We start from the raw sequence: 14,674 nt of genomic DNA, 5'->3' as shown, positions 1-14,674 counted from the left end.
CCACCCGCACCCCTCAAGTTTAACACCACCACTTGGTGATACCCTTGCTATGCTCCCCTTCCGTGGCCTGACTTGCCTGAGCTGAAGAGCTGCTCCACCAGGCGTCGCTCCATGGGGCTGAGCCCCTCATGCAGGTAGCCCACCCCATTTAGCAGCGTTTCCTTGAGCGTGCTGTCACTTAGCTTCTCCAGGTACGGAATCAGATCCTTCTCGGTGCAGTGCAAGAACCTGTGCGGTACAGGCACTGGCTCAGCTCAGAGTAGTTCAATTCCTGGCAGACACTTTGCCAGCTGTGCAGAACCTGGCCCCGAGCAACATGGGCTAACCCCACCCTCATAAAGAGGACACCCTTGGAGTAGGCCAGCCTCACTTAACCTAACCCCAACCCCCAGAAGCCAGGCCCCACCTACCTCTGCCGTTGGATGTCTGCTGCACAGGTGGTGAGGATGTCAATGGCAGTGAGGCGGGTCTGCTTGCGAGACGGCACAAAGACAATGACAGGCTTCTTGGGCGAGTGCTTGGTGATAGCATGGTACACAGGCTTGGCCATGGAGAGCAGGCGGGTTTGTGTATGGCTGATGTTGAAGCCCTGGCGACCGGGGAGAAGAAAAGACACCAAGGTTATCAGACCTGGGTCACTCAGGATCTATGTGACACCCCACAGACGGATGAGGAGAGTGGGTCCTACCTGGATGTGCAGCTCCAAGGGGACGGGACGCACATTGGGATGGAAGTTGAAGGTGGAGGTGGCACTGCAGCCCAGCCAGTGGGCCACATCCTTGGCATTGGAGAGCGAAGAGCTGAGTGCCACAATGCGAATGGGCCGCTCAATCTGGGAGGAGATGTAGCGCATTCGGGAGCAGATCACTTCTAAGACAGGCTGGAAAGAGGGAGGGAGGGAGGGTCACTGCAGGCCGAGGCTCCCATCCTCTGCCTGGAGGTCCCCTTTGTGAACAGCCCAACAGCCTCAAAATGACCTCATTCTTCCTTCTAACTAGGAGCTCTCATGTGTTTGGTTCTACCTCCTCCACGGCAGCCAACCTCCACTAAACAATACTGTTTTCCTAAAGTACTACCAAAAAAGTTAACGTTGTCCCTTTGGAATAGGGCAGCAGGTAGAATCCTCTGGGGAGAAGCCCCGAGCCTCCGTCCTCAGACCCAAACATTAGGCCCAATGCCAAGGCCACTTGGTCAGTCCCAGTCCCTCATCTGTGCTGCAAGGTCACGCCATACCCCATTCTCGCCCCCGATAAGGTGGACCTCATCCACCACGAAGAGGTTGATGTTCTGCACGTTCTTGCGCTGCTTCCATCGCCGGGAAAGTATGTCCCACTTCTCAGGGGTGCTGATGATAATGTTCCCTTTGCCCAGCAGCTTCAGGTCTGTGCTGGTCTCGCCTGTCAGGAGTACCACCTTCTTGTTGAGCCTGTCCTGGAACTTCTCGTACCAGTCCATGTATACCTGGCAGGCAGAGGAGGGAGGCAGAACAACACTAGGTCATACCAGGCATCTTTCACTTATGTGAGGAAAACCTGAGATGCCAAACAGACCTGTTGACCTGCAGATCTCAAGCTACGTTCTAATCCCATAGCAGCCTCTATGTGATGCGATGGGGCAGCTTTTTCTTTTTTTTTTTTTTTTTCTTTTGAGACGAAGTCTCGCTCTTGTTGCCCAGGCTGGAGTGCAGTGGTGCGAACTTGGCTCACTGCAACCTCCGCCTCCCAGGTTCAAGCGATTCTCCTGCCTCAGCCTTCCAAGTAGCTGGGATTACAGGCGCACACCACCACGCCCAGCTAATTTCTGTATTTTTAGTAGAGACAGGGTTTCACCATGTTGGCCAGGCTGGTCTCGAACTCCTGATCTCAGGAGATCTGCCCGCCTCGGCCTCCCAAAGTGCTGGGATTACAGGCGTGAGCCACCACACTTGGCTGGGGCAGCTTTTCTTTAATACACAAACTGAGGAAATGACCCTGCAAATTTCAGGGCTTAGAAAGCCTTTATACGGAATCACAGATGAAATGCTTCTTGGGAAATTCACATGACACAGCGCCACGTCATACCTGCTCTGCCAGGGCCTCCATGGGGGTGATGTACACACAGCGCCCCTCCGAGCTCTGCAGCAGCATCCGCAGGATGGCAAACTCTGCACAAATAGTCTTCCCGCTGCCCGTGGGGGCCCCCACAAACACGTTGTCGTCACTGTTGTATACAGTGTTAAACACTGGAAACCAACAGAAAGAAGCAGTGTAAGTATCAAGAAGGAAGAAGAGACGGACTGGGACATGGATCAATTGTCAAAACAAAGGACAACATACGAAATGAAGTCAGGCAGTTCTGGAGTGCAGACAGAGGAGCTAAGGCATCCAAGCCTCTAACTCCAGGCCAGCCCTACTGTACCCCCTCACCTGCTCCCACTTAACAGTTAAAGGGGAAGAGGCCAAGATCAAGAGCCCAGGTCCCCTGGAGATGTGTGGGATGACAACAAAAGCAAAGCAAAAGAAGCCACACATTCTTCTTTGCTTCTCAGGGACTAGGATGCGGGACAGAAAGGAACTGGATCCCTTTCTCTGCCCCTTCAACACTCTCCTGCGTTTCCTAGAAATAGCCTAAGGTAGAAAGTAAGAGCCTTATCCCTGGCATCAAGACTGAATTAAAATCCAAGTTCTACTATTTATCAGTTGGTTCAACTGGGGCACCCTCTATGCCTCAGTTCCTCACCTATAAAAGGAACACTAATGGCAGTATCTCCAATAGAGATTCCTTTTAGGCTTGGTGGGAGGAATAAGAGAGAAAACACCGGTGATGTACTCAGCCAAGGACTGAGGAAACAGTGCCTTCTCTGTGAATGTCCCCGTTATTTATCATGATGTGGTGAGGAGGCTTCAGTGCCACCCCACGGTTCTGGTTCAATACTTGAGTGCCAGGGGCAGGCCTCTAAGCCTCCTGGGCCCGAGAAATGACCATGCCATGTAAGGCCTTGCTCTACTGCCCCTCCACAGTGACACATGCAGAGCAGCAAAGCAACCAAAGGCTTCTGACAAAGGAAAAAGTCCTGGTGGGTCCCAGGGGTCACACTGAGGAGCTCCCAGACCTCGCAAGTGCCTGAGCACCCCCACTCCCCTGCCTGCCACAGAACACATCTGTCTCCCGGTGACTTCAAAAGCCTCCAGAGGAGGGATGGAAACACTTACCCTGGGTCTGGATGGGATTGAAGAAAGGAAATTTATCTTGGTAAAGACTCTCAAAGGCACTGTTTCTCAGAGCAGACACGGGCAAGGGCTGCAGGTCCAAAAGTTCGGTTGGAGGTGGGTACTTCTCCGGCAAGATCAGGTGCCGGAAGGAGACAGGCAGCTGGGTCTCACAAGCTGCCAGAAAAGAAACAGGAAGGATATAAGCACTGCTCTCTTTCCCTCACTGGCCTCTAGATCCCCTCCATGAACACTGGAAACCTAGGCAGCATATGCATCACTCTGTCCCCAGCAAGGACAAGCCCGGGACAAAGTGCAAGACATTCTTCTACTGTCCTTGGAGGGACTGTTCCTGGGGACTCTGGAGAGGAGACACTCACAGAGCCAGCGGTCAGACACCACTCGGATGAAGTACTGAGGGGGCAGCGGTTCAAAGACAGGCACGAAGAATGTAATGAGGTGCTCGTCCTGGGCGTACTTGGCCTTGAGGAGAAAATACTCATGGTGCAGAATCACCTCGCTGTCCACGTCCTCCACCAGAATCCAAAAAGCCTCGGATGAACCATGCACCTGCCAACAGGAGCAAGGGTAAAAGGAATGTGAGTCAACGTAGACTGAGTGCCTCCAATCCATCTCCTCGGCCCAGCAATGTAGACTGAGCACCTCCAATCCAGCACCTCTGCCCAGCAAAGCCTCACCTTTTCATCCCACTGGAAGTCTGGCGTGATGGTCAGCTCCACCTTCAGGGTGGAGCGTGTGATAGGCTGCAGGTGCACTGACAACTCCAACTTGGGAAACAGATGGACATATTTGTGGATGGTCTTCCCCATCTTTGGCATGCGGATAAGCTCCCCTACAAGGAAATGAGAGTACTGAGGCTGCAGCCCAGCCTGCCTACTATACTGCAAACTGGCCCTGAGGGCCACTGTGGGAAAGGGGTAGGGTCTTCCCTTTATGGTCAGTGGAGCCCAGGATTCCAAGTCCCCAGACCAAGGGCCAGCCTGTACTTCAGTGGGACTTGGGGAGTGAACACAGGATACTAATGCACAGGCCTAGGAACAGGAAGACTACATAGGCAAACTGGGAGAGACACCCAGGCAGTGAGGACAAGGGCGAGAGCATCCCACACACCGATCTCATTATGATTCAGGTCGTACAGACGCTCAAAGGGGAAATTCTTCTTCTCAATCTTCTTCACTACTTCCTCAGGGAGTTTCCGGAACTGGCGCAGAGGACACATGGACTGCCACCTATCCAGGAAGGAGGCAAACCTGTTGGTCCCTTCTGCAGGGATGTGACAAACCACCCACTTCATGGCTTCCAATAGTTTAGCAGTGACTACACAAAACACAGTCATTAAAGGCAGACACTGACACTGTGCCAGCCCTGGCCTCCACCACAGAGGGCCTTCCCTCTTCTCAATGTGCACCAAGGTTCAGGTCATACTTCCGATGTCAGGTCTGGAGATCAGATGCACCCTGAGGCTTTCCCATCAGACCCTTGGGTTGGGGACCCCCAATCATGGTGACCAGCATCCAGCTCACTGGGTCCTTACATGCGTTTGTCGATCATCTTGCAGAGGTTCAGGGTCTTGTCTGTAAGCTGTGCCCAACCTCGGTTCAGGACAATTTCAAATATCGCTCGCATCAACCGGCCAGCCGACTAAGCAAAGAAGCAGCATTCCCACTGTTAAGTCTCGACTATCCCCAGGCCTCATGAGCCACTCTACACACGGTTTCATTACCTCCAGCTCTGACACAACCACCCACCCCAACTCAAAGGCAAAGTCCCCTCTGTCTTTACGCCTTTCTCCGTTCCATATAGTAGATGCTTGCCGGATGGGGAACAATTAGAAGAGTGCTGCGGCTCAAGGTCACTGCACAACATTTTAACCTAACATTCACTGCATGATTTTAAAGCTTTTGAGTCATTTAGCATTTAGAGTTCTAGGAAGAGTTGAGGGTACCAGTGACCTGTTCTTAGAGGTAAAGATGAAGAGCAGCTAATAAAACCCTGTGCCATTTTTGGATTTATTTATGAGCTGTGCAGCAACAGTGGGAAATCACTTTGCTGCTGGGAAGCAGACACTGCGTGCTGTGGCTCTTCCTGTCTCTCTGAGGGCCTGTGGAGCCTCGAAGCATTCCCTCTTAAGGTCTTACCTTTCCCACGTGCTCAAGATGTGTACTACAGAGTGGCTGTACCACACATGCACCAACCAACTACCCGGGAAGAGCAGAACTAAGCACTCCTCCCATCTCACTAGGGTCGGGCCTCCTTTCCCCAGGATGCACACAGCACACAGGGATTGAACTGTTCAGGCCCCTTCTCACAGCTGCCATACAACTCTGCCCTCACCTGTGTGACATACACCATGTCAGCCATCAGTGCAAAGCCCTCCAATTTCAGCTGTGAGATGAAGGCTTGCAGAAGAACGTTGATCTGTAAAGAAGCAAAATCAGCCAGCAGGAGACCAATCACTGAACAGTCCAAGAAAGGGAATTACATTTCTGCTCTGAGCATCCAGGCCAGGTGAGATTTGCTACAGGTCTTGATTTACAAATACTAAATAATTGTTATTTCATATAAAAAGAACATGCGAGAAGGCTGCAAAAACTAGGAGAACTGAGCAGGAAACCACACATGAACCCAAACTCAAGGTTCATCTTTTAGAAGATTATGAAAACCACTTAATCCTCATCCTTATCAAAGCAAAGAGGAGAGGAGCTCACCTTAGCACTGGGTTCCTCAATGCTCTCCTTTACAGGGATAGGCACCCTCTCCAGCAACTTCTGCAGCTCCAGCTTCTCCTCCTGCCACAAGGAGGAAAAGGTCAAGGGAAAGCCTTGTGGCCGAGGAGGGACACCATTCAGTGACTTGGTGAGCACCAACTCCCCGCCCCATCATGCTGCATAGGCTCACCTCTCTCACTGTGATGTTCTTGAACTCAGAGGACAATGAGAAGACCCTGAAAAGCTCAATCTCACTCAGGGTGGGCTTCAGCAGCTGGTTGTAAGTCTGCACTGTATCATTGGTGATGTAGTAGTGGCTGGCTATACGGCCCAGTTCTGTCACCTGGAGAGAAGGTAGACTCAATCCAGTGCTGACTATTAATGAGCTCCAACCTCTAACTGTGGACCATAAGTTACTGTCCTATAGGTTTTTTGTACTTTTTTTTTGGTAAAGTATATGACCCAATGTCATTATTGTCCTAATAGGACAACTGGATGAAGTCACAGCAGTACAAGTGCCAGGCCCAGGCACATGAAGAAAAACAGCAGAATAAGCTGACCCATAGTGAAATGATGTCTGCACGGACAAGACAGCTGAATTATCCACCTCAAGTTATGGGAAAAGCTACCCATTTTTCTGCTGTTCTAAGCAACAGGTGATTAGATAGGCAGTACTCACATCAAGAGAGCAATCTGAAAAATTTTCTCCTGGGCCAACAACTTTTGCTGAGACCTTTGCCTCAAAACCCTCACCCCACGCACCTGGAAGTTGCCCGTCTTCTTGTCGTACTTGACCAGATTGTTCTTGTCCAGCATCAGGGCAGCTGTGTGAACCAGATCTAGTCGGCGCTGGTCCAGCAGGGGATCTCCCTTGAGGTCATCATGAGAGATGCCATAGAGGGTTGGGGATCGCAGCATTCGGATATAGAGGTAGGCATAGCCCAGCCAGTTCACCGCATCCTACAAGACACAGCTCATGGTTCTTAGCATGGAGAAACTCTTGATGTCCAAATGAAAGGCTCCCATGAATTGCTTAGAAATTAATTCCCAACTACAAGGATGCATATTACATCGTATTCTGAATGTTTTTAGCATTTCATTATTAAAAAGATCTAAGCGTCTTCTAAGATCTTGGTAACAAGGGGAACTATCTGCCAGACCCAAGATGTGGGTGCAGGGATGGAAGGCCTTGGACGCTGCTGGCCCGCAGCACAATAGGGACCGACCCACTCCTGGTGCCTTGGTGTCTGCGGGGAAAGCACGAAGCACAACAAGCAGTCCTCCCCTACCTTGGCATTCTGGACATTTCCTAGCACGATTTCTGCGTTGAGCATGTCAGGAAGCTTTGAAACCATCTGGCTTTCAATAGGAAGTTGTTGATTGAGGAGGGACAGGTAGTACTGTAGCTCCCCATGAGATGTGATGAGTATGCCTTCACCCTTGGTGTCATACTGGGGTCTTCCGGCACGTCCCAGCATCTAGATCAGAGACAGCGAACCAAGAATGCTATGGCAAGAGAATGTCTGCATTTTGATGCAGGGATCTACATTACAGAACTAGGCCTCTGATCTGCTAGCTTTCCAGCATCCCTGCATTTCAGGCAAGGATACTGATCCCTGCTGAGAATAAACTCAAAAGGCTCTGTACCTGCAGAATGTCCAGTGCTCCCAGTTCTGTCCAACGCCCCTTCTCTGGACTGTACACCTGGGTGCCTTTGATGATGACTGTATGTGCAGGGAGATTCACACCCCAAGCTAGAGTTGCTGTGGAAACTAAAACCTATAGAGGCAAAACAAGGTAATGAGGAGAACAGATGCCATCACCAGGGGTTAATATCCCTGGCTTCTCTAGGCAGTTGGCCTCAGAGCTTCTCTCAGGACTAGCCGGTAGGGCGCGTGGGGTCCCAGTACTTGTCAATGTGACACCAGAATAAAGAGGAAAGGTTTCCTTGGGTTCCTCATCTATTCAGTAATGAACATTTCAAGGTTCCAGAGGCACAAGTGCAGACTTGTATTAAACAACCTTAAAGTTACTAGAAAAGGTAAAACAGAGCCTATCCGGAAAGAGGGAACGACAAGGGCACGCGTGCCCCCATGAGACACTGTTTGGAGCTATCTGAAGTCACCAAAGTGCTTGCTTCACTATGCTTCTCAGACTATCCTAAACTCACGCAAGGTGGGAAGAGTTGGGAGAGTAGCATAAGGTTCTATTTATTGTGTCCACCACAACCCTCTGACCTGGGCTAGCTGGGCCAGAAGCAATAAAGTACCAGGAGCAAACATGGCACAAACTTGACATTGCCCGTCTTCTGAAGTATGTCCCACCTGCTCCTCCAAACGCTTTGCACCCCCTCACCTGAATATGTTTATCAGCAAAAAGATCCTCCACGAGTGTTCGGTCAACCCTGGTCATGCCTGCGTGATGAATAGCAAAGCCATAAGGCAGAAGATCCTTCAGCTCTAGGTTCTGTGGAACAAAGAACGGGGGATGAGGCGAGCCTTCCTGTAGGAGTCATCCAAGGACTAAGGAAATCTCCTCCCATGAGACCCTGCCCCTTAACTATTATGTGGAATAGTAATAATCACATCCAGACAATCAACCTTAACCCATGGGAAACAACAATAACACAGTACAGTCCTAGAGGAGCTGTCTGGGGCCTGAGATGGACACAGCTGCCAGGTAGGAATGAGAGAACCCAGCTGGCCCCTCCTCACCTTGCACTGCTCAGCTTCTGTTCGCAGGACTTCTGTGGAGGCTGAGCCCTCCCTCAGAAACAGACCCAGAGTGTCCTTTTCTAGGCACATGTCCCGGATGGCCCTGGCTGTCTTTCCAGTCTCCTTCCGGGAGTGGACAAACACCAGCACCTAAGGAGAAGCCACAGTTTGCTACAGTCACGAGATACTCACAGCCCCAGGGCACCCGCAGCAGGAAGCAGAAGTTGCACCATCACCACCAGAAGCCAAGGTCCTGGAGAGGGGTAAGGGCAGGAATGTGTGCAGGCTCAGAGGAAGCCTAAACACGGCTGGAAAGACTTTTAAGGGAATGCACCCACCAAGTTCACAGTCCTGGAGCTGAGAAATTAAACCAACTTCAACATCCTATCTTGAACAGCAACTTTAAATAGACTACGACTACAAATTCGGGCCTCTCAACTCAGAATTTATGTTCAAGCACTTAACAAGAGTCAAAGCTGCATGAAAATGTGTCTGCAAAATAACAACTAAAACATTACACTACTTATAAAAGGATTTAGGAAATAAGTCTGAGACTAGTACACTGTTGTAGGGAATGAAGTCTTCCTAGTATTTAGTGCCAAGAAAAGATCTGTCTCTTCATATAAATTCATATGCTTCTTTTCATCAGACAAAAAGAAATACAAAACCAGTCACTTTTCCTTATTTTTTGTTAGTTAACATTGCTCAACTCGACTTTCAATTTAAAAATTCTATCACACTGTCTAGTAAAATGCCCTCTAGTTTTTCATTTTCCTCTTTTTATTGTCTTGCATTTTCAGTGTAAGTGACCCCAAATCTTTTATGGAGGGACCCTGGATAATGCGAATGCACAAAACGATTATCTGGGACTGGGGATTGCTTGCTGGGGGGATTTTTAATTCTCCAACTCTCTAATAGTTGTAGGGCTCTTCATGTTATCTATTTCATCTGGGCTGAGTTTTGCTAGTTAACTGGTAGTTGTTGGAGAACTGGTCCATTTCTTCTGAATTTTTGAAGTTATGAGCATAAAATTACTCATAGTATTCCCTTATTATCCTTCCAGTGGCTATAGGTTCTGTAGTAATATCCCATTTCATAGCTGATATTGGTGATTTATGTTGTGTCTTCTCTAATTTCTGTCAATCTTCCCCAATTATTGGTGAATCAAACATTCGAAAGAATGGGGTTCAAGAGTAACCATAAACCACGGGCAAACCTGATTTTTTCCAGCATGTTCCATGATTTTTTCATAGACGATTTCATTCATGATCTGGAAACGCTTGATAGCTTTTTTCTCTGTGATACCCACATATGTCTGTTCCAGAGGCACTGGACGGAAGCTAGAAGTTCAACAGTTAGACAAATGAGGCTTTGGCAGAAAATACTGTGGGAATAAACAGTCTTTTTCACTGCCCTAAGAGCAATATTCCTCCTTTATGATTCACACCACATCAAAACCCAAAGGCCCTTCTAAAACCCAACCCAGTAGCACTCCTTGGAAAAGAGGAAAGAGAGCAGGATGGTCACCTTGGCAGAACTTTGCCCAGTCTTTCCTGATACCTGTTGTCAAAGTAAAAGAGACCCTTGGCAGGGTCAACACGTAGAAAGGTGGCTACATCTTCATAGTTGGGTAGGGTGGCACTGAGACCAATGAGTCGGACATCCTCTTGGGTCATCTCAATGTTTCGGATGGCCCTGGCCACTAAAGCTTCTAAGACAGGACCTCTGTCATCGTGGAGAAGATGAATCTCATCCTACGGAATTGGAGGACAGCAATTACCTCTAGCACTAGAGATACATAGTCCCTTTTCCTGGAATTGTCCCATATTGTAGGCATATAACCTAATATGCCTAAGAAAAAAGACAAGGGATCCCAAGCCACAGATGCCCAAAGGATGGAGACAATATTTCCCATGAAATACTCCAGAAAGTAACAGACTCTGACCATGAGTTGCTTTGGTACAGTTCAGTAACATACTTTGTATAAAGAAATTCTGAAACTCAGATAAATGAGTTTAAACTTTAAAGGTAAACTTCTTTATGAAAAAGGATATAAATATGATCTTATCAGAAGCTTCACCTCTGGCAGTTATAGTTCCCAAGAACAAAAGCTATCACGCATCAAATGATGAGTTTGAATAGTCTAAAGCAGTGCATCTCAAATTTTATTAAGTATCCCAAAGCCAGGGGATGTTGTTAAAAAGGAGATTGTATTCAGCAGGTGTGGGGTGAGGCCACAAATCCTGCATTTCTAACAAGCTCCTATTCCATGCTGCTGCTGCTATGACCCCAACCATGGATCAGGCTTCAAGTAGCAAAGCTCTAAAGCAGGGACCAGAAATGTTTTTTTTAAGAAGTCAGATGCTCCATCTCAAAAAAAAAAAAAAAAAAAAAAGGCGGGGGCAGTGGCTCACGCCTGTAATCCCAGCACTTTGGGAGGCTGAGGTAGGTGGATCACCCAAGGCCAGGAGTTTGAGACCAGCCTGGCCATCAGATTGGCAAAACCCCATTTCTACTAAAAATACAAAAAATTAGCTGGGCATGGTGGCGGGCAACTGTAATCCCAGCTACTCGGGAGACTGAGGCAGGAGAACTGCTTGAACCCGGGAGGCGGAGGCTGTAGTGAGCTGAGATTGCATCATCGCACTCCAGCCTGGGCAACAAGAGTGAAACTCCGTCTAAAAAAAAAAAGCCAGACAGTCAGTATTTCAGGCTTTGGCCCATGCAGCCCCTATTGCAAATACTCAGCTCTGCCATTGCAGCCAAAAGCAGCTGTAAACAATACATAAACAAATGGGTGTAACTATGTTCCAACAGAACAAAGCCAGTACCCACAGACTGCCAACCCCTGCTCCAGAACACTGAAAACCAACACGTGAAGTCTCCTTTCTTGCTTTTCCCAGACAACTTAAACTATACTCAGACTTAGTCACTAATCTCTGGAAGTTTCTGTGTATATGGAATACAATATCCTGATTCCTCACTCATTCCCTCAGAGAATGGATTCTTTTACTTATAAAACCCTAAATGATGTTGGATATGATGGTTTTTTGTCTATATGTTTACATTTGTTTCCAAATATTTCAGACATAGCTTCTTGGCCTTTTGGCTAAGATCAAGTGTAGTAAAATATTTCAGACATAAAAAAATATATAAAGAATAACATGGCAGGCTAGGCGCAGTGGCTCACGCTTGTAATCCCAGAACTTTGGGAGGCTGAGGTGGGTAGATCACGAGGTCAGGAGTTCGAGACCAGCCTGGCCAACACAGTGAAACCCAGTCTCTACTAAAAATATAAAAATTAGCTGGGCATGGTGGCAGGCGCCTGTAATCCCAGCTACAGGGGAGGCTGAGGCAGGAGAATTGCTTGAACTCGGGAGGCAGAGGCTGCAGTGAGCCAAGATCGTGCCACTGTACTCAGCCTGGGCGACAGAGCTAGACTCCATCTCAAACAAACAAACAAACAAACAAACAAATAAATAAATAAGATGGCAAACACAAGCTGACAATAGCTGTCATTATAATGTTTTGGATGGCCCTGGCCACCAAAGCTTCTAAGACAGGACCTCTGTCATCGTGGAGAAGATGGATCTCATCCTACGGAATTGGAGGACTAGTCATTACAAAGGCTAGTGCCTACAGAAAAGGCAGCAAAGAAACATTTCGCATGAAAACCCAGCAAACCCGCCCTGACACAACTGGACTCTATATTCTACGACTGCTCCCAACTCACCAGAATGATGAGCCGCACCAGCTGGGTGTAGGTGCGCTCACCACCCTTGCGGGTGATGATGTCCCACTTCTCGGGGGTGCAGACGATGATCTGAGTGGCACTGATCTCTTCTTTGCACAGCTGGTGGTCCCCAGTCAGTTCAGCAACAGTGATGCCATAAGTGGCCAGGCGCTGTGGGAGGAAAACTACATCAGGCAGGAATGCTCGAAGGGGCCTGGACACCATGCTTTCTGTTTGGGCAATTGGAGTGTAGGGCATTGGGAGCAGGCATCAACCCATCAGGTGAATACAAGGCGAATCAGATCTTATGAACATATCTTCCTCAAACAAATCCAAATTTAACTCAGGCAAATAAAGCAGACAAAAGATCTCTGGGGGCCAGGCATGGTGGCTCATGCCTGTAATTCTAGCACTTTCAGAGGCCAACGCAGGCAGAATGCTTGAGCCCAGGAGTTCTAGACCATGGTGAAACCCTGTCTCTACAAAAAATATAAAAATTAGCTAATCTAGTAGTACATGTCTATAATCACAGCTACCAGGGAGGCTGAAGTGGGAGGATCACTTGAACCTGGGAAGTTAAGGCTGCAGTGAGCCATGATTGTGCCATTGCACTCCAGCTTGGGCGACAGCGAGACCCTGTCTCAAAAAAAAAAAAAAAAAAGACCTCTGGGAACTCTGTACACAAGAGGAAGAAATGGCAACTTGTAGATAAGAAGACCTACAATACACCACTAGGTCTATTATCATCCACAACCATTTGATGTTTCATAAACACTTCAATAACACAAATGATACGAACTGCAGAAAATTGCCATGGAGAGGATGAAAGAAAGATGCTAACCCTTGTAAAAGATGGCTCAGGACATTCTTACTTCAGAAACTCTGTACCTGGGTTAAGTTCCATCTTGGAAATGGGGAGAGAAAAATAAAAAATAACAACAATCCCAGGAGGCATGCCAGAGATGCCCTAATACAAGAAGCGGTGAGGTCCAGGCCTGTCCACAACACTTTGATAGGTGCACCCAGTATCCTCTGGAGGAAAGTTCTACTCCCTCACCTTTCCAAAGCTGCCCACCATCTCCTGCACCAAGGAGCGCATGGGGGCAATGTAGATAATCTTGAAGTCATCCACATTGATGGTGCCGTCCATGTTTATGTGTTTCCCAATCTCTCGGAGCATGCACATCAGGGCCACGTTGGTCTTCCCAGCACCCTACGGGAGAGGTCAGGGATGAGAACGCCTATTCACCTGGTTATTCTCACTGCCCTAACTTCCATGGGCTTATTTCCCAAATAGAGAATAGAGCTTGTCCTGGGCACTTTATCCTACTATTTAACCTCTCTTCCATCAAAGGACAAAGAATTAGGGGGTGGGGGTGGAAATAAAAAACAATCTCGCAACGGAAACTCCACACCATATTCTACAAGAAAACAGCAGGCAGGGTGGCGCTTACAGTAGGAGCACACAGCAGCAGATTCTCATCCGTCTCAAGGGCAGCACGGTAGAGCTTACTCTGGATCCGATTCAGTGTTTTGAAGCCCTCAAACCCAGCCTGGGCATACTTTGGCAGCTTTTCCACTGGAAGCAGTTGCTAGAAGAAAAGAAGTGCCATCAATATCATGTTGGCAGCATCCTTGAGCAGAACGTTATTGTGGGATTGCCAGGATTTTGTTCCCTGGCAATCTCTTTGCATAACTTTCCATTAAAGGTCAGTCCAGAGATCAATATTGTCCCCTGGGCTCAAAATCAGAATGGGAAAATTCTGTTGCAGCTTTCAGCCCTGAAATAAACTATATATGAAACAAGGCTACATTTTGGTCAATGGTTGAAATCCAAACCAGGAGGTGAACTGAGCAGAGAACTGAAGAAAGCAATTCACTTACTTCTTCTGAGCCAAAGGGCTTGGGCTTCAGAGCAGGCACATGCACCTCTTCATAGCCCTTACGCTGGCGACGGAAGGATCCATCAGGAAGCTGACAGCGTTTATTGGCCATAAAGTGGCTCCCTTGGGTAAAAACCAGGTCCTCCAAGTCCAGAACCTGCCGTGGAGCCAGTGCCTGGGAATGTGAAAGACAAAAACACAAAGGAAGTAAGCAAGCCGAGCAAGTGAGTTTTCCATCCATCAAGGCCTGGGAAATAAATCGCCCTGGATCCTACCTCTCCACCCTGGTCGAGATCCATGGTTTCCAGATCTGTGTCCATTCGAGACTGACGCACTCGCTCTCTCCGGGACCTTTCCTCCTGTAGTGGACAAAGATAAAAATCACAAAAACAATTCATCAGTATCATAGGTTCTTGTCCTTTTCTGT

At 48.3% G+C, this 14,674-nt stretch overlaps 1 protein-coding gene across 5 annotated transcripts in view; it reads right to left on the bottom strand.

The window, feature by feature from the left end:
- The window catches only part of SNRNP200 (small nuclear ribonucleoprotein U5 subunit 200), a 51,400-nt gene that overhangs the window by 8,402 nt on the left and 28,324 nt on the right, over positions 1-14,674 (bottom strand). For all 5 annotated transcript variants that reach the window (XR_010149341.1, XM_001147672.5, XM_063789607.1 and 2 more), the window contains 25 exons: positions 14,523-14,606; positions 14,249-14,422; positions 13,819-13,956; positions 13,422-13,577; positions 12,365-12,535; positions 10,192-10,385; positions 9,848-9,971; positions 8,632-8,781; positions 8,273-8,383; positions 7,565-7,696; positions 7,207-7,395; positions 6,680-6,877; positions 6,108-6,260; positions 5,918-5,998; positions 5,544-5,627; positions 4,744-4,850; positions 4,320-4,438; positions 3,887-4,041; positions 3,569-3,758; positions 3,192-3,365; positions 2,061-2,221; positions 1,234-1,461; positions 689-880; positions 411-589; positions 77-228 (listed from right to left, as the gene is read on the bottom strand). Coding sequence is in view for 4 of the 5 variants with exons in the window: in XM_001147672.5 (XP_001147672.1) it covers positions 77-228; positions 411-589; positions 689-880; positions 1,234-1,461; positions 2,061-2,221; positions 3,192-3,365; positions 3,569-3,758; positions 3,887-4,041; positions 4,320-4,438; positions 4,744-4,850; positions 5,544-5,627; positions 5,918-5,998; positions 6,108-6,260; positions 6,680-6,877; positions 7,207-7,395; positions 7,565-7,696; positions 8,273-8,383; positions 8,632-8,781; positions 9,848-9,971; positions 10,192-10,385; positions 12,365-12,535; positions 13,422-13,577; positions 13,819-13,956; positions 14,249-14,422; positions 14,523-14,606 (3,796 nt within the window). In the remaining variant the exon portion in view is untranslated. The remainder of the gene's footprint in view (positions 1-76; positions 229-410; positions 590-688; positions 881-1,233; positions 1,462-2,060; positions 2,222-3,191; positions 3,366-3,568; positions 3,759-3,886; positions 4,042-4,319; positions 4,439-4,743; positions 4,851-5,543; positions 5,628-5,917; positions 5,999-6,107; positions 6,261-6,679; positions 6,878-7,206; positions 7,396-7,564; positions 7,697-8,272; positions 8,384-8,631; positions 8,782-9,847; positions 9,972-10,191; positions 10,386-12,364; positions 12,536-13,421; positions 13,578-13,818; positions 13,957-14,248; positions 14,423-14,522; positions 14,607-14,674) is intronic.

Source organism: Pan troglodytes, chromosome 12 (genome assembly GCF_028858775.2).
Source record: "Pan troglodytes isolate AG18354 chromosome 12, NHGRI_mPanTro3-v2.0_pri, whole genome shotgun sequence".
NCBI lineage: Eukaryota > Metazoa > Chordata > Mammalia > Primates > Hominidae > Pan > Pan troglodytes.
The sequence above is the reverse complement of the archived record's forward strand: the minus strand, read 5'-3'. Positions and strand labels throughout refer to the sequence as shown.